At 48.6% G+C, this 18,774-nt stretch overlaps 1 protein-coding gene across 1 annotated transcript in view; it reads right to left on the bottom strand.

Moving 5' to 3' along the window:
- LOC140720272 (NACHT, LRR and PYD domains-containing protein 12-like) overlaps positions 1–18,774 on the bottom strand; it is a 51,087-nt gene that overhangs the window by 6,749 nt on the left and 25,564 nt on the right. Inside the window, exon 2 of the mRNA XM_073035140.1 lies at positions 4,452–4,622. Coding sequence (XP_072891241.1) covers positions 4,452–4,622 — 171 coding nt within the window. The remainder of the gene's footprint in view (positions 1–4,451; positions 4,623–18,774) is intronic.

Here is an 18,774-nt window from a genome sequence, read left to right as displayed (position 1 = left end):
GGCCCCGGAGCCCTTCTCCATCACCAGATCCAGGAGGAGTTCGGAAGCGCCCGCTCGGTTTCCCGTCTCCGCAAGCTCAGTCACGCTCTGTAATGAACAATGGGGAATATATTGAGGAGCGGAGGGATGGGGACAAATCTACCCTGAACATGGACTGACCCGGCACATTCTACACGCCACAGATCACTAAGAGCGATTGAAGTGTTCGCAGAGGAGGTAACATTTTAAAAGAAACGAGCGCGGCCACAGATTGCGGTGTACTTATCAACTTGATAAGGTTTAAGCGGAACAGACATAGTGTGAGTGAGCCAGAGACAGAGTGGGGAGTTGAGTCCTTTTGGCAGAGAGGGTTCGGTGAGGAGGCGGAGGCTTTAGGTAGATTAGGTTAATATTTTCCCTTCTTTTTCACGATTAGAACAGTGATAATGCCTGGCAGCATAGTGGAATGCTCTTCCTACAGGGTGTGGCAAAGCAGAGAGACCCCAGTGAGTACAGCTACAAGAAGTGCATCCAACTGCAGCTCCTTAAAGACTGTGCTGAGGAATTGAAGCTGGAGCTGGGTAAGCCCAGGATTATTCAGGAGGCTGATAGATTGTCACAGGACACAGGCAGCTGGGTGACGGCCAGGAGGGAGAATTGGGAAGGCAGGAAACCCCCCTGCAACAGGTATACAGCTTAATGTGTGGGGTATGACCTAGCAGAGCAAAGCCAAGGCGATTATGCCTCTGGTACTGAGTTTGGCTTTGTATCTCAAAAGGGTTGAGAAGAGCTGAGCTGCACTGACAGGGAATTAAATGGTTAGGAGAACAGACAGGAAATTCTGTTGCCGAGAACAAGTTTTTTGGATGGTGTGTTGCCAAGGTCAGGATATCACGCATCGAATCTGAAACTTTCTTAATGGCACCGTGAGCAGTCAGATGTCGTGGTTCATGTTGGTACCAATGACAAGAGAAGGAAGTGTGACGAGGTTTTGAAAAGTGAATTTATGGAGTTAGATGCTAAACTAGAGTGCAGAACCTCCAGGGTTGTGTTCTCAGGATTGCGACCCGTACCAGGTGCTAGTGAGGCCTGAAATAGGACAATAATACTGTTTATGGCGGCCTGAGAGGCATGACCGGGGTTCAGATGTTTGGATGATTCGGGTCGTTTCCAATGAAGTTCCGACTTGGACAGACGTGATCGTTTTGTACCAGAACTGGAGGGGGACTGGTTAGCTTGCGGGAAGGGTTGTTAGACAATAGGTGCAGGAGTAGACCATTCGGCCCTTCTAGCCAGCACCGCCATTCACTGTTCATGGCTGATCATACACAATCAGTACCCCGTTCCTGCCCTCTCCCCATATCCCTTGACCCCTCTATCTAACTCTCTCTTGACAGCATCCAGAGACTTGGCCTCCACTGCCTTCTGGGGCAGAGCATTCCACATATCCACCACTCTCTGGGTGAAAAAGTTTTTCCGCATTTCAGTTCTAAATGGCCTACCCCTTATTCTTAAACTGTGGCCTCTAGTTCTGGACTCACCCATCAGCGGGAACATGCTTCCTGCCTCCAGCATGTCCAATTCCTTAATAATCTTATATGTCTCAATCAGATCCCCTCTCATCCTTCTAAATACAAGCCCAGTCGCTCCAAGCTTTCAACATATGACAGTCCCGCCATTCCGGGAATTAACCTTGTGAACCTACGCTGCACTCCCTCAGTAGCAAGAATGTCCTTCCTCAAATTTGGAGACCAAAACTGCACACAATACTCCAGGTGGGGTCTCACCAGGGCCCTGTACAGCCGCAGAAGGACCTCTTTGCTCCTATACTTAATTCCTCTTGTTATAAAAGCCAGCATGCCATTAGCTTTCTTCACTGCCTGCTGTACCTGCATGCTTGCTTTCATTGACTGATGTACAAGAACACCTAGATCTCGTTGTGCTTCCCCTTTTCCTAACTTGACTGCATTTAGATAGTAATCTGCCTTCCTGATCTTGCCACCAAAGTGGATAACCTCACATTTATCCACATTAAACTGCATCTGCCATACATTTGCCCACTCGCCCAACCTGTCCAAGTCACCCTGCATTCTCATAACATCTTCCTGACATTTCACACTGCCACCCAGCTTTGTGTCATCGGCAAATTTGCTAATGTTACTTTTAATCTCTTCATCTAAATCATTAATTTATATTGTAAACAGCTGCGGTCCCAGCACCGAACCTTGCGGTACCCCACTGGTCACAGCTTGCCATTCCGAAAGGGACCCCTTAATCGCTACTCTTTGTTTCCTGTCAGCCAGCCAATTTTCAGTTAGAGCTGTATGGCGGAGGCGGTATACTAGACTTGCAGTGGAGGGGGGAGTGGATAGTGCAGAGGTTGTATGGGAAAGATGTTATTTTGCCGACATACAAATTCAGGACACTAAATGATGACATAGTTAAACTAATGTTCCGAGATGTGCATTATTTCAATGTAAGGAGTATTGTAGGAAAGGCAGATGAGCTTAGAGCACGGATCAACATATTGAATTACAGCATTGTAACCATAAATGTGATTTGGTTGAAGGAAGTGCAGAACTGTCAGTTCAGCATTCTATGGTTCTTTTGCGTTAGACACGATTCAACGGAAAGGGGGTGGGATTAAAGAAGTGGAGGGGGATGGCTAATCAGAGAAAATGTCACTGCATTGCTCAGACCGGACAAACTGGAGAGCATTTCTACGGAGTCTACAGGGGTGAAACTGAGCAATAAGAAACGGATGACCATGTACATGGGATTATATTACGTTGCGCACAATGCTTTAAAGGGCTGGCTGGCTTGGTGAAATGCGTTCAGGGAAGATTCCGTAATCAATATATTCAGGTCACAGCTGGAGCGAGCACATTCTAGAAGTCATGTTAGGGTACAAGAAAGGGTAGCTGACAGAGGTGTGTGCGGGGGAACACTTTGGATCTTGTGATCATAATGGAACTAGTTTAAAGATCATTGTTGAAAAGGATAGGCCTGGTCCTCGTGTTGATGTTCTAAATTGGAGAAAGGGTGATTTTAATGGTATCAAAAAAGATCAGATGGAAGTGGATTGGGGCTGGCTGTGTTTATTTTTGGTACAGATATGGTTGGTAAGTGTAAGGCTCCAAAACTGAAGTTTTGAGAGTACAGAGTTCGAATGTATAAATGACCTCAAGTTAAGAATTTGAATGTTCCTGACAGAATAAAAGGCAAGGGTAACATGTTTAGGAAACCCTAGTTTTTGAGAAATATATACAGTGCAAAAATATACCAATGGACGAAATTGACCCCATGAAGTTCGTAGTGTTCATTCATGGATTGTTTGCATTTATGCAATGTCTTTAGGGAGAAAGAAATCAGTGGTGAGATAATGGACTCTATAAGGAATACAGAGGAAGAGGTGTTTGCTGTCTTGATTCAGATTGGGCTAGATAAATCTCCAAGGTTTTCCTACGTACCTTGTTTAAGGCTAATGCCAAAATTTCAGGAGCCCCAGCAAAGATATTTGAAACGTGAGGTGCGGGATGATTGGAAGATAGCTAATATTGTTCTGTTGTTTGAAAATGCTCTAAGAATCGGCCAGAGAATTACAGACCGGTGAGCCTGACACCAGTGGTGGTAAAAGTATTGACAGGTATTCTAAGGGATGGGATTTCAGTATTTGGATAGACAAAAATTGATCAGGGATAGTCAACACTGGTTTGTACCTGGTAGCTCCTGCCTAACCAATCTATAGTTTCTCAAGGAAGTTTACGAGAAGTAATGAAGACAAGACAGTGGATGTTGTCTACAGGGGCTTCATCAAGGCCTGTAACAAGGTCTCTCATGAGGGGTCCACTGTCAGGCTAGAGCTGGGAACTTGAAATGAGGAGCCTCCAACAATTTCAGGACTTCTGTGCATGTGTGAGGGACCAACAGTACAAGTAATGCAGAGCACGAGATTCGGAGTGGAACTGTCAGCTATCTTATGGGAAATGTTATCTCAGGTACTTTGTAGTTCTTCGTTAAAATTCTGTCTGGGTGGCAATAGGTGAATGTGCCCAAGGAACACAGGGAGCATTGGAAAGGTGTCTTGAAGTAATTTTGTGTTAGCTGTGGATGTTTATAATATTGTAAATTATACTAATTTTCCAATTCTCAGTGTTAATTTTACATGCTGTGGCAATTACAAACTCAAAATGCAACTGTCAAAGGGAACAGAGCTAACTGAACCGTGACGCATGATGGGATACTTGATCAAATGCAAGAGTGTCATTAGTTCAAAGAAGAGATAAGTTCTGTCTGTTCAAGTGATGTGTGTGTTCATTGGTGGGGAAGACAGACCCCAGATGGATAGAGAAAGAAGATCCCAGAAAGTGACTGCAGCCCCTGGCTGCCTTGCTGACCCACAATGGTCTGTTCCTTTACATCTGTTCAGTTAGTCTGTCAAAGAATCAGCTTTCAATCTGTGTCTTTTTCACATACGTGATATTCACGGCCAGTGAAGTGATCCTGGCCTGTTAACATGAGGCCGAGTCCCTCCACGCCCTCTTCAATCGCCTGTTCTAGCCGCTCCAAGTAGAACATCGACAACTGGAACAGTTGGTGATCGTCACAATTTGACAGGAAGGTAGAGAAAGCGGAATTCAGATCTGTGAACAGACATAGAACATGGAAAAGTACAGCACAGGAACAGACCCTTCGTGACACTGTAATTTTAAACTGAAACAATCCCATCTGCATGCTCATGGTCTACATGTCCTTGCTTGTCCATATGCCCATTTAAATGTCCCTTAAACACTGCTATCGTGACTGATACCATCGCCTCCTTGGATGCGCGTCCCAGGCACTGACCACCCTCAGTAGAAATCTCCTTTGCATAATACTCACATTGTAGTAATCCTCACATGAACTTATGCCCTCTCATTTTTACATTTCTACCCCGAGTAAGTGACTGAGTATCTCGGTAATCGATGCCTCACGTAGTTTTGTATACTCCATCGCCAGCCTCCGACCTCAAAGGAAACCAATCCAAGCCTATCGCTAATCTCTCCTTATATCTAATAATCTGTAATCCATGCAGCACTCTTCTGCACCTTCTCCGGAGACCCTACCTTCGGCCTCTAATGTACAGACCAGAGCTGCACACAAACCGCAATTGTGCCCTGATCAAAGCTCCCGACTGCGACAGCATGGAAACCCTACATTTGCATTCAACCCTCGACTGATGCCGTAAATTGACTTTACGGTCCGTCTACACATGTTGTCCTCTTTCATGGAGATACGCCCTTTGTCCCCAAAATTCCTCTGTACATCAATTCTCCTCAGGGTCTTGCACTTTACTGTCTCGTACTTCCCTCTTACATTTGACGACAAAATGTGCAACTCATTACACTTTCCTATATTAAACTCCACCTGCCTTCTCTCTGCCCATGCTTCTCTCTGCCCATGCTTCTCTCTGCCCATGCTTCTCGCTGCCCATGCTTCTCTCTGCCCATGCTTCTCTCTGCCCATGCTTCTCTCTGCCCATGCTTCTCGCTGATATTGTAACAAACATCCCTAACTTCTACATCTCCACCGAGTTCGGCATCCTCTGTAAATTTGAGAATCAGCCGCTTGAGAGTTTTCCCAAGTGACTTATAAACATCGCAGATAACAGAAAGTTCAATACTGAACCTGGGCGGAGCACCTATGCTCACAGACATTCAAGAAGAAGAACGCATTGCCAGCAATAACTGTTTCGTTTGGACAAGATACGGATGCATGTCTCCAAGGATCCAATGGCCTTACCCATTTGGCTAAATAAAGGTTGCACTTTGAAAGCTTTATGAACGTCTATTATGTAAAATTCTCTGTCCTTCCTTCATCAGTCCTCCTCCAAAGACAGAACATAGTCTGGTGCGCTGAACCCATGCTGACCACCTCTAATAATTCTATATGATTTAATAGTCAAACAGAAAATATCCCTCAGCATACTCTCCACTAATTTTCTACCACCGATGATTTACTGGATTTCCTCTATAGGTTTTCTCAATCTGAGGAACAGCACTGAATATCCAGTGGTGGCAGAGGAGATTGGTATGAGGAGAATCCATTTAGTATGTGTTCCTTAACTCTTCATTGATGGAAGCGAGACGAGGGCATGTCCTAGGTACTGGGAATACTTAAGGTCTTTTTTTTAGGTATCCCTTTTGAAGGTGCTCTTGATGCTGGGTAGGACAGTGCCCATGATGGAACTGGCTGAGTTTGCAGGTTTCTGCAGAATTCGCCCTGATCCTATGCAGTAGCCCCTCCATACCAGCTGTTGACGCAACCAGTCAGCAGGATCTTCAGGGTACACCTGTAGAAATTTGTGAGCAACTTTCTTTCTATTTATTACACAGCTATACGGACCTCGGTGGATGGGAAGATGTTGGAGTCCATTGTTAAGGGTGAGTTCTCAGGGGACTTGGAGACCAAAGGCCAAAGTCAGAATGGTTTCCTTAAGGGAGAATCTGGCCTGAAAAAATACTGTTGGAATTCTTTGAGGGAATAATTAGCAGGGTAGGCAAACGAGAATTGCTGGATGTTGTGCACCTTAAAGTTCAGAAGAAAAGCTGCCGTACATGAGGCAACTTAACAAGATGAGCCCATGATATTATAGGACTGGTTGTTTGCCAGGAGACAAAGACTGGGAATAACTGGGAGCATTTTCTAGCTGGCTGCCAGAGATTAGCGGTGTACCGCAGCGATATGTGCTGGGACTGAGTCTTTTTACTTTATATATCCATGTTTCAGAATACGTAATTGATGGCTTCATCGCCAAGTCTGCCAAGATAAAGAAAGGGGCATGTAGTGCTGAGGAAGCAGGGAGACTGCCGATGGTCTTACTTTGGAGATATTAGGATATTGGGCAAAGAAGTATCGGATGAAATACAGAGTTGCAGAAATGTATGGTTATGCACTTTATTAACCCATGCAACCTGCTCATATTCTATACCTTCACAGTATGGTCTGGGTCAATTTTGACCCGGCCCAAGAATCCCCTCATAGCAAGTGTCTATACCAAATTTTGAACCACAGAACTATTCAGAACTTATCTCTGACATTAATAAATGGGTGATTAAATCTTAATAAATGTTTCAGCGATCTAAAATCCATTTCAATAGAATCGGCTGAAAGTTGACCAGGAACAGCCTCAATGTCCAACAATTTGTAGCACCTGTACAAAAGTATAAATATTTTAAATAATTTCATTTTTGCGCATTTTGGGTCACTGTAGGAAGTCACCAAATTTCGGCTGAAAATGACATTTAGGGTGTTTTTACTGCCGTCAAATTTCAAAATGGGTCAAATTTGACACGGACTGTATGTAAGGGTTAAAAGGAACAAAATCGTAGACTATTTTCTAAACGGTCATAAAATTCAAAAATCTGTGGCACAGAAGGACTTTGGAAGGCCTCGTGTTGATTGGATCCGTGGTGAGGAAGAAAATGTAATATTAGCACTCACATCAAGAGGACTAGAGTGTAAAAGCAAGGATATAATGAGGAGGCTTTGAAAGGCACTGGTGAGGCCTCTTGGAGTATTGTGAACAGATTTGGTAGTCTTATCTAAGGAAGGACGTGATTCAGAGGAGGATCATAGGAATATCCTATGAATGAATGTATTATAAATTACAAACCTGCCTGTCCAGGTAGACCTATTGTCTCAGCTTGCTCCTGCCCCACTGATCTCATTTCTGCATACCTTGTCACTGTCTTATCCCCCCTTGTTCAATCTCTTCCCACCTATGTTCGTGACACTTCTCATGCTTTGAATTTTTTCAATGATTTTAAGTTCCCTGGCCCCCACCGTCTTATTTTCACCATGGACGTCCAGTCCTTATATACCTCCATCCCCCACCGAGATGGTCTCGAAGCTCTTCGCTTTTTTTTTGGATTCCAGACCTGACCAATTCCCCTCTACCACCACTCTCCTCCGTCTAGCGGAATTAGTTCTTAATAATTTCTCCTTTGGCTCCTCCCACTTCCTCCAAACCAAGGGTGTAGCCATGGGCACCCGTATGGGTCCCAGTTATGCCTGCCTTTTTGTTGGCTTGGTGGAACAGTCCATGTTCCAAGTCTATATGGGTATCCGTCCCCCTCTTTTCCTTCGCTACATCGATGACTGCATTGGTGCTGCCTCCTGCACGCAGGCTGAGCTCGTTGACTTCATTAACTTTGCCTCCAACTCCAACTCCATTACCGACACCTCCCTCCCCTTTCTTGATCTTTCTGTCTCCACCTCTGGAGACGGCCTATCTACTGATATCTATTATAAGCCTACAGACTCTCACAGCTACCTGGACTATTCCTCTTCCCACCCTGTCTCTTGCAAAAATGCTATCCCCTTCTCACAATTCCTCCGTCTCCGCCGCATCTGCTCTCAGAATGAGGCTTTTCATGCCAGGACGAAGGAGATGTCTTCCTTTTTTAAACAAAGGGGCTTCCCTTCGTCCACCATCAACTCTGCGCTCAAACGCATCTCTCCCATTTCCCACACATCTGCCCTCACCCCATCCACCCGCCACCCCACTCGGGATAGGGTTCCCCTTGTCCTCACCTTCCACCCCACCAGCCTCCAGGTCCAACGTATAATTCTCCGTAACTTCCGCCACCTCCAACGGGATCCCACTACCAAGCACATCTTTCCCTCCCCCCTCTTTCTGCTATTCGCACAGATCGCTCCCTACGCGACTCCCTTGTTCACTCGTCGTCCGTCCCCCCCCCATCCCTTCCCACCAATCTCCCTCCTGGCACTTATCCTTGTAAACGGAACAAGTGCTACACCTGCCCTTACACTTCCTCCCTCACCACCATTCAGGGCCCCAGACAGTCCTTCCAGGTGAGGCGACACTTCACCTGTGAGTCGGCTGGTGTGGTATACTGCTTCCGGTGCTCCCAGTGTGACCTTTTATATATTGGTGAGACCCAACACAGACTGGGAGACCGTTTCGCTAAACACCTACGCTCGGTCCGCCAGAAAAATCAGGATCTCCCAGTGACCACACTGTTTAATTCCATGTCCCATTCCCATTCTGATATGTCTATCCATGGCCTCCTCTATTGTCAAAATGAATCCACACTCAGGTTGGAGGAACAACACCTTATATACTGGCTGGGTAGCCTCCAACCTGATGGCATGAACATTGACTTCTCTAACTTCCGTTAATGCCACTTCTCCTCTTCTTACCCCATCCCTGACATATTTAGTTGTTTGCCTGTTCTCCATCTCCCTCTGGTGCTCCCCCGTCCCCCTTACTTTCTCCCGAGGCCTCCCGTCCCATGATCCTTTCCCTTCTCCAGCTCTGTATCACTTTCGCCAAACACCTTTCCAGCTCTTAGCTTCATCCCACCCCCTCCGGTCTTCTCCTATCATTTTGCATTTCCCCCTCCCCTCTCTACTTTCAAATCTCTTACTATCTCTCCTTTCGATTAGTCCTGACGAAGGGTCTCGGCCCGAACCGTCGACAGCGCTTCTCCCTACAGATGCTGCCTGACCTGCTGTGTTCTACCAGCATTGTGTGTTGTTGTTTGAATTTCCAGCATCAGCAGATTTCCTCGTGTTTGCTGTTATAAAATGAGATTGGCTCTGGGCAGTACTCGCGGGAGTTTAGAAGAATGAGGGGTAGATCTGAGTGAACCTTATCAACTAACAGAGTGGATATCGAGAGGATGTTTCCCATAGTGGGAGGAGTCTCGGACCAGAGTGCACAGATAGAGTGGATCCGGAGAGGATGTTTCCCATAGTGGGAGGAGTCTCGGACCAGAGTGCACAGATAGAGTGGATCCGGAGAGGATGTATCCCATAGTGGGAGGAGTCTCGGACCAGAGGACACAGATAGAGTGGATCCGGAGAGGAAGTTTCCCATAGTGGGAGGAGTCTCGGACCAGAGTGCACAGATAGAGTGGATCCGGAGAGGATGTTTCCCATAGTGGGAGGAGTCTCGGACCAGAGGACACAGATAGAGTGGATCCGGAGAGGATGTTTCCCATAGTGGGAGGTGTCCAGGACCAGAGTGCACAGATAGAGTGGATCCGGAGAGGATGTTTCCCATAGTGGGAGGAGTCTCGGACCAGAGGACACAGATAGAGTGGATCCGGAGAGGATGTTTCCCATAGTGGGAGGAGTCTCGGACCAGAGTGCACAGATAGAGTGGATCCGGAGAGGATGTTTCCCATAGTGGGAGGAGTCTCGGACCAGAGGACACAGACAGAGTGGATGTGGAGAGGATGTTTCCCATAGTGGGAGGAGTCTCGGACCAGAGTGCACAGATAGAGTGGATCCGGAGAGGATGTTTCCCATAGTGGGAGGAGTCTCGGACCAGAGGACACAGATAGAGTGGATATCGAGAGGATGTTTCCCATAGTGGGAGGTGTCCAGGACCAGAGTGCACAGATAGAGTGGATCCGGAGAGGATGTTTCCCATAGTGGGAGGAGTCTCGGACCAGAGTGCACAGATAGAGTGGATCCGGAGAGGATGTTTCCCATAGTGGGAGGTGTCCAGGACCAGAGTGCACAGATAGAGTGGATCCGGAGAGGATGTTTCCCATAGTGGGAGGAGTCTCGGACCAGAGGACACAGATAGAGTGGATCCGGAGAGGATGTTTCCCATAGTGGGAGGAGTCTCGGACCAGAGGACACAGATAGAGTGGATCCGGAGAGGATGTTTCCCATAGTGGGAGGTGTCCAGGACCAGAGTGCACAGATAGAGTGGATCCGGAGAGGATGTTTCCCATAGTGGGAGGAGTCTCGGACCAGAGTGCACAGATAGAGTGGATCCGGAGAGGATGTTTCCCATAGTGGGAGGAGTCTCGGACCAGAGGACACAGATAGAGTGGATCCGGAGAGGATGTTTCCCATAGTGGGAGGTGTCCAGGACCAGAGTGCACAGATAGAGTGGATCCGGAGAGGATGTTTCCCATAGTGGGAGGAGTCTCGGACCAGAGTGCACAGATAGAGTGGATCCGGAGAGGATGTTTCCCATAGTGGGAGGAGTCTCGGACCAGAGTACACAGATAGAGTGGATCCGGAGAGGATGTATCCCATAGTGGGAGGAGTCTCGGACCAGAGGACACAGATAGAGTGGATCCGGAGAGGATGTTTCCCATAGTGGGAGGAGTCTAGGACCAGAGTGCACAGATAGAGTGGATCCGGAGAGGATGTTTCCCATAGTGGGAGGAGTCTAGGACCAGAGTGCACAGATAGAGTGGATCCGGAGAGGATGTTTCCCATAGTGGGAGGAGTCTAGGACCAGAGTGCACAGATAGAGTGGATCCGGAGAGGATGTTTCCCATAGTGGGAGGAGTCTAGGACCAGAGTGCACAGATAGAGTGGATCCGGAGAGGATGTTTCCCATAGTGGGAGGAGTCTCGGACCAGAGGACACAGATAGAGTGGATCCGGAGAGGATGTTTCCCATAGTGGGAGGAGTCTCGGACCAGAGTGCACAGATAGAGTGGATCCGGAGAGGATGTATCCCATAGTGGGAGGAGTCTCGGACCAGAGGACACAGATAGAGTGGATCCGGAGAGGATGTTTCCCATAGTGGGAGGAGTCTAGGACCAGAGTGCACAGATAGAGTGGATCCGGAGAGGATGTTTCCCATAGTGGGAGGAGTCTCGGACCAGAGGACACAGATAGAGTGGATCCGGAGAGGATGTTTCCCATAGTGGGAGGAGTCTAGGACCAGAGTGCACAGATAGAGTGGATCCGGAGAGGATGTTTCCCATAGTGGGAGGAGTCTCGGACCAGAGTGCACAGATAGAGTGGATCCGGAGAGGATGTTTCCCATAGTGGGAGGAGTCTAGGACCAGAGTACACAGATAGAGTGGATCCGGAGAGGATGTTTCCTATAGTGGGAGGAGTCTCGGAACAGAGGACACAGATAGAGTGGATCCGGAGAGGATGTTTCCCATATTGGGAGGAGTCTAGGACCAGAGGACACAGATAGAGTGGATCCGGAGAGGATGTTTCCCATAGTGGGAGGAGTCTCGGACCAGAGTGCACAGATAGAGTGGATATCGAGAGGATGTTTCCCATAGTGGGAGGAGTCTAGGACCAGAGGACACAGATAGAGTGGATCCGGAGAGGATGTTTCCCATAGTGGGAGGAGTCTAGGACCAGAGGACACAGATAGAGTGGATCCGGAGAGGATGTTTCCTATAGTGGGAGGAGTCTCGGACCAGAGTGCACAGATAGAGTGGATCCGGAGAGGATGTTTCCCATAGTGGGAGGAGTCTCGGACCAGAGTGCACAGATAGAGTGGATCCGGAGAGGATGTTTCCCATAGTGGGAGGAGTCTAGGACCAGAGGACACAGATAGAGTGGATCCGGAGAGGATGTTTCCCATAGTGGGAGGAGTCTAGGACCAGAGGACACAGATAGAGTGGATCCGGAGAGGATGTTTCCCATAGTGGGAGGAGTCTAGGACCAGAGGACACAGATAGAGTGGATCCGGAGAGGATGTTTCCCATAGTGGGAGGAGTCTCGGACCAGAGGACACAGATAGAGTGGATGTGGAGAGGAGGATCCGGAGAGGATGTTTCCCATAGTGGGAGGAGTCCAGGACCAGAGGACACAGATAGAGTGGATCCGGAGAGGATGTTTCCCATAGTGGGAGGAGTCTAGGACCAGAGTGCACAGATAGAGTGGATCCGGAGAGGATGTTTCCCATAGTGGGAGGAGTCTCGGACCAGAGTGCACAGATAGAGTGGATCCGGAGAGGATGTTTCCCATAGTGGGAGGAGTCTAGGACCAGAGGACACAGATAGAGTGGATCCGGAGAGGATGTTTCCCATAGTGGGAGGAGTCTCGGACCAGAGTGCACAGATAGAGTGGATCCGGAGAGGATGTTTCCCATAGTGGGGGGAGTCTAGGACCAGAGTGCACAGATAGAGTGGATCCGGAGAGGATGTTTCCCATAGTGGGGGGAGTCTAGGACCAGAGTGCACAGATAGAGTGGATCCGGAGAGGATGTTTCCCATAGTGGGAGGAGTCTCGGACCAGAGGACACAGATAGAGTGGATCCGGAGAGGATGTTTCCCATAGTGGGAGGAGTCTCGGACCAGAGGACACAGATAGAGTGGATCCGGAGAGGATGTTTCCCATAGTGGGAGGAGTCCAGGAGCAGAGGACACAGATAGAGTGGATCTGGAGAGGATGTTTCCCATAGTGGGAGGAGTCTCGGACCAGAGGACACAGATAGAGTGGATCCGGAGAGGATGTTTCCCATAGTGGGAGGAGTCTAGGACCAGAGTGCACAGATAGAGTGGATCCGGAGAGGATGTTTCCTATAGTGGGAGGAGTCTCGGACCAGAGGACACAGATAGAGTGGATCCGGAGAGGATGTTTCCCATAGTGGCAGGAGTCTAGGACCAGAGGACACAGATAGAGTGGATCCGGAGAGGATGTTTCCCATAGTGGGAGGAGTCTCGGACCAGAGTGCACAGATAGAGTGGATCCGGAGAGGATGTTTCCTATAGTGGGAGGAGTCTAGGACCAGAGTGCACAGATAGAGTGGATCCGGAGAGGATGTTTCCCATAGTGGGAGGAGTCTAGGACCAGAGTGCACAGATAGAGTGGATCCGGAGAGGATGTTTCCCATAGTGGGAGGAGTCTAGGACCAGAGGACACAGATAGAGTGGATCCGGAGAGGATGTTTCCCATAGTGGGAGGAGTCTAGGACCAGAGGACACAGATAGAGTGGATCCGGAGAGGATGTTTCCCATAGTGGGAGGAGTCTAGGACCAGAGTGCACAGATAGAGTGGATCCGGAGAGGATGTTTCCCATAGTGGGAGGAGTCTCGGACCAGAGTGCACAGATAGAGTGGATCCGGAGAGGATGTTTCCCATAGTGGGAGGAGTCTCGGACCAGAGTGCACAGATAGAGTGGATCCGGAGAGGATGTTTCCCATAGTGGGAGGAGTCTCGGACCAGAGTGCCCAGATTGAGTGGATCCGGAGAGGATGTTTCCCATAGTGGGAGGAGTCTCGGACCAGAGTGCACAGATAGAGTGGATCCGGAGAGGATGTTTCCCATAGTGGGAGGAGTCTAGAACCAGAGTGCACAGATAGAGTGGATCCGGAGAGGATGTTTCCCATAGTGGGAGGAGTCCAGGACCAGAGGACACAGATAGAGTGGATCCGGAGAGGATGTTTCCCATAGTGGGAGGGGTCTCGGACCAGAGTGCACAGATAGAGTGGATCCGGAGAGGATGTTTCCCATAGTGGGAGGAGTCTCGGACCAGAGGACACAGATAGAGTGGATCCGGAGAGGATGTTTCCCATAGTGGGAGGAGTCTCGGACCAGAGGACACAGATAGAGTGGATCCGGAGAGGATGTTTCCCATAGTGGGAGGAGTCTCGGACCAGAGTGCACAGATAGAGTGGATCCGGAGAGGATGTTTCCCATAGTGGGAGGAGTCTCGGACCAGAGTGCACAGATAGAGTGGATCCGGAGAGGATGTATCCCATAGTGGGAGGAGTCTCGGACCAGAGTGCACAGATAGAGTGGATCCGGAGAGGATGTTTCCCATAGTGGGAGGAGTCTCGGACCAGAGTGCACAGATAGAGTGGATCCGGAGAGGATGTTTCCCATAGTGGGAGGAGTCTCGGACCAGAGTGCACAGATAGAGTGGATCCGGAGAGGATGTATCCCATAGTGGGAGGAGTCTCGGACCAGAGTGCACAGATAGAGTGGATCCGGAGAGGATGTTTCCCATAGTGGGAGGAGTCTCGGACCAGAGTGCACAGATAGAGTGGATCCGGAGAGGATGTTTCCCATAGTGGAAGGAGTCTCGGACCAGAGTGCACAGATAGAGTGGATCCGGAGAGGATGTTTCCCATAGTGGGAGGAGTCTCGGACCAGAGTGCACAGATAGAGTGGATCCGGAGAGGATGTTTCCCATAGTGGGAGGAGTCTAGGACCAGAGTGCACAGATAGAGTGGATCCGGAGAGGATGTTTCCCATAGTGGGAGGAGTCTCGGACCAGAGTGCACAGATAGAGTGGATCCGGAGAGGATGTTTCCCATAGTGGGAGGAGTCTAGAACCAGAGTGCACAGATAGAGTGGATCCGGAGAGGATGTTTCCCATAGTGGGAGGAGTCCAGGACCAGAGGACACAGATAGAGTGGATCCGGAGAGGATGTTTCCCATAGTGGGAGGGGTCTAGGACCAGAGGACACAGATAGAGTGGATCCGGAGAGGATGTTTCCCATAGTGGGAGGAGTCTCGGACCAGAGTGCACAGATAGAGTGGATCCGGAGAGGATGTTTCCCATAGTGGGAGGAGTCTCGGACCAGAGTGCACAGATAGAGTGGATCCGGAGAGGATGTATCCCATAGTGGGAGGAGTCTCGGACCAGAGTGCACAGATAGAGTGGATCCGGAGAGGATGTTTCCCATAGTGGGAGGAGTCTCGGACCAGAGTGCACAGATAGAGTGGATCCGGAGAGGATGTTTCCCATAGTGGGAGGAGTCTCGGACCAGAGTGCACAGATAGAGTGGATCCGGAGAGGATGTATCCCATAGTGGGAGGAGTCTCGGACCAGAGTGCACAGATAGAGTGGATCCGGAGAGGATGTTTCCCATAGTGGGAGGAGTCTCGGACCAGAGTGCACAGATAGAGTGGATCCGGAGAGGATGTTTCCCATAGTGGAAGGAGTCTCGGACCAGAGTGCACAGATAGAGTGGATCCGGAGATGATGTATCCCATAGTGGGAGGAGTCTCGGACCAGAGTGCACAGATAGAGTGGATATCGAGAGGATGTTTCCCATAGTGGGAGGAGTCTAGGACCAGAGGACACAGATAGAGTGGATCCGGAGAGGATGTTTCCCATAGTGGGAGGAGTCTAGGACCAGAGGACACAGATAGAGTGGATCCGGAGAGGATGTTTCCCATAGTGGGAGGAGTCTAGGACCAGAGGACACAGATAGAGTGGATCCGGAGAGGATGTATCCCATAGTGGGAGGAGTCTCGGACCAGAGTGCACAGATAGAGTGGATCCGGAGAGGATGTTTCCCATAGTGGGAGGAGTCCAGGACCAGAGTGCACAGATAGAGTGGATCCGGAGAGGATGTTTCCCATAGTGGGAGGAGTCTAGGACCAGAGTGCATGGCCTCAGAAAAGAGGCAGTCCAAATTAGAGCACAGATGAGGAGGACTTTCTTTAGCTGGGGAGGTGAATCTAATGAATTCGCTGCTACAGGCAGGTATTGAAATCAAGACATTGGATTTACTTGAAGTGGATGGTGATACGTTTTTGGTTAGTCAGGGTGTGAAAGGTTACGGGGAGAAAGCAGGAGTATAGGATTGACAGAGAAAGTGAATCAGGTTTGATGAAATGACGGAGAAGACCTGATAGGCCCATGCCCAAATTCTGCTCCTATGGCGTATGGTATATTGGGCATAAGACATTACAGAAAGTAAACCCGTAAGCATGGTGTATCTACAATGAAATTAGAAAACGCTTCCAATAGTTTCCTAGAACATTTCGCCCATTAGAAGCATTTTCTAACTTGGGCACTGCAAATAGACTGCAAAGAGGCTTCTCACATCACCACTGTGCAAAAACTCTGAAAATCTTCGGGCAATTACTCTTCCAAAACCTGAATTTTAATCATATCGCTCAATTCCAAGCTCTTGTAAATGGTCCAATCATCTGTTCCCGGATTTAATAAAGGAAATTTAGAGGTGTCTTCCACACCACAGCCTGTCTGGTGGTAGTGAAAAAGACTGATACTCCCTGGAATGTTTAATCAACTACAACAGCTGCTGTCGCATTCCTGTCTGCGTTTCACTCACAACCACCTGATTAATAGAACATAGAATAGTATAGCACATTACAGGCCCTTTGGCCCACAATGTTGGCCGACCCTCAAACCCTGCCTCCCATATAACCCCCCACCTTAAATTCCTCTATATACCTGTCTAGTATATAACGTCACTAGTGTATCTGCCTCCACCACTGACTCAGGCAGTGCATTCCACGCACCAAAAAAAACCCTCCTCCAATATCCCCCTTGAACTTCCCTCCCCTTACCTTAAAGCCATGTCCTCTTGTACTGAGCAGTGGTGCCCTGGGGAAGAGGCGCTGGCTGTCCACCCTGTCTATTCCTCTTAATATCTTGTACACCTCTATCATGTCTCCTCTCATCCTCCTTCTCCTCAAAGAGTAAAGCCCTAGCTCCCTTAATCACTGATCATAATCCATACTCTCTAAACCAGGCAGCATCCTGCTAAATCTCCTCTGTACCCTTTCCAATGCTTCCACATCCTTCCTATACTGAGGCGACCAGAACTGGACACAATACTCCAAATGTGGCCTAACTAGAGTTTTAAAGAGCTGCATGATTACATCGCGTCTCTTAAACTCTATCCCTCGACTTATGAAAGCTAACACCCCATAAGCTTTCTTAACGACTCTATCTACCTGTGAGGCAACTTTCAGGGATCTGTGGACATGTAACCCCAGATCCCTCTGCTACTCCACACTACCAAGTATCCTGCCAGTTACTTTGCACTCTGCCTTGGAGTTTGTCCTTCCAAAGTTTACCACCTCACACTTCTCCGGGTTGAACTCCATCTGCCACTTCTCAGCCCACTTCTGCATCCTATCAATGTCTCTCTGCAACCTTCAACAATCCTCTACACTATCTACAACACCACCAACCTTTGTGTCATCTGCAAACTTGCCAACCCATCCTTCTACCCCCACATCCAGGTCGTTAATAAAAATCACAAAAAGTAGAGGTCCCAGAACAGATCCTTGTGGGGCACCACTTGTCACAACCCTCCAATCCAAATGTACTCCCTCCACCACGACCCTCTGCCTTCTGCAGGCAAGCCAATTCTGAATCTACCTGGCCAAACCTCCCTGGATCCCATGCCTTCTGACTTTCTGAATAAGCCTACCGTGTAGAACCTTGTCAAATGCCTTACTAAAATCCATGTAGATGACATCCACTGCACTACCCTCATCTATATGCCTGGTCACCTCCTCAAAGAACTCTTATCAGGCTTGTTAGGCACGATCTGCCCTTAACTAAGCCGTGCTGACTGTCCCTGATCAGACCATGATTCTCTAAATGCCCATAGACCCTATCTCTAAGAATCTTTTCCAACAGCTTTCTCACCACAGGTGTAAGGCTCAGTGGTCTATAATTACCTGGACTATCCCTACTACCTTTTTTGAACAAGGGGACAACATTCGCCTCCCTCCAATCCTCCGGTACCATTCCCGTGGACAACGAGTGCATAAAGATCCTAGCTAGAGGTTCAGCAATCTCTTCCCTTGCCTCATGGAGCAGCCTGGGGAATATTCCGTCAGGCCCCGGGGACTTATCCGTCCTAATGTATTTTAACAACTCCAACACCTCCTCTCCCTTAATATCAACATGCTCCAGAACATCAACCTCACTCATATTGTCCTCACCGTCATCAAGTTTCCTCTCAGTGGTGAATACCGAAGAGAAGTATTCATTGAGGACCTCGCTCACTTCCACAGTCTCCAGGCACATCTTCCCACCTTTATCTATAATCAGTCCTACCTTCACTCCTGTCATTCTTTTGTTCTTCACATAACTGAAGAATACCTTGGGGTTTTCCTTTACTCTACTCACCAAAGCCTTCTCATGCCCCCTTCTTGCTCTTCTCAGCCCCTTCTTAAGCTCCTTTCTTGCTACCCTATTTTCCTCAATAGACCCATCTGATCCTTGCTTCCTAAATCTCATGTATGTTGCCCTCTTCCACCTGACTAGATTTTCCACCTCACTTGTCACCCATGG

This window comes from Hemitrygon akajei, unplaced genomic scaffold, assembly GCF_048418815.1.
Source record: "Hemitrygon akajei unplaced genomic scaffold, sHemAka1.3 Scf000039, whole genome shotgun sequence".
Classification (NCBI taxonomy): Eukaryota; Metazoa; Chordata; class Chondrichthyes; order Myliobatiformes; family Dasyatidae; genus Hemitrygon; species Hemitrygon akajei.
Note: the sequence above shows the minus strand (reverse complement) of the source record. Positions and strands in the feature narration are given on the sequence as shown.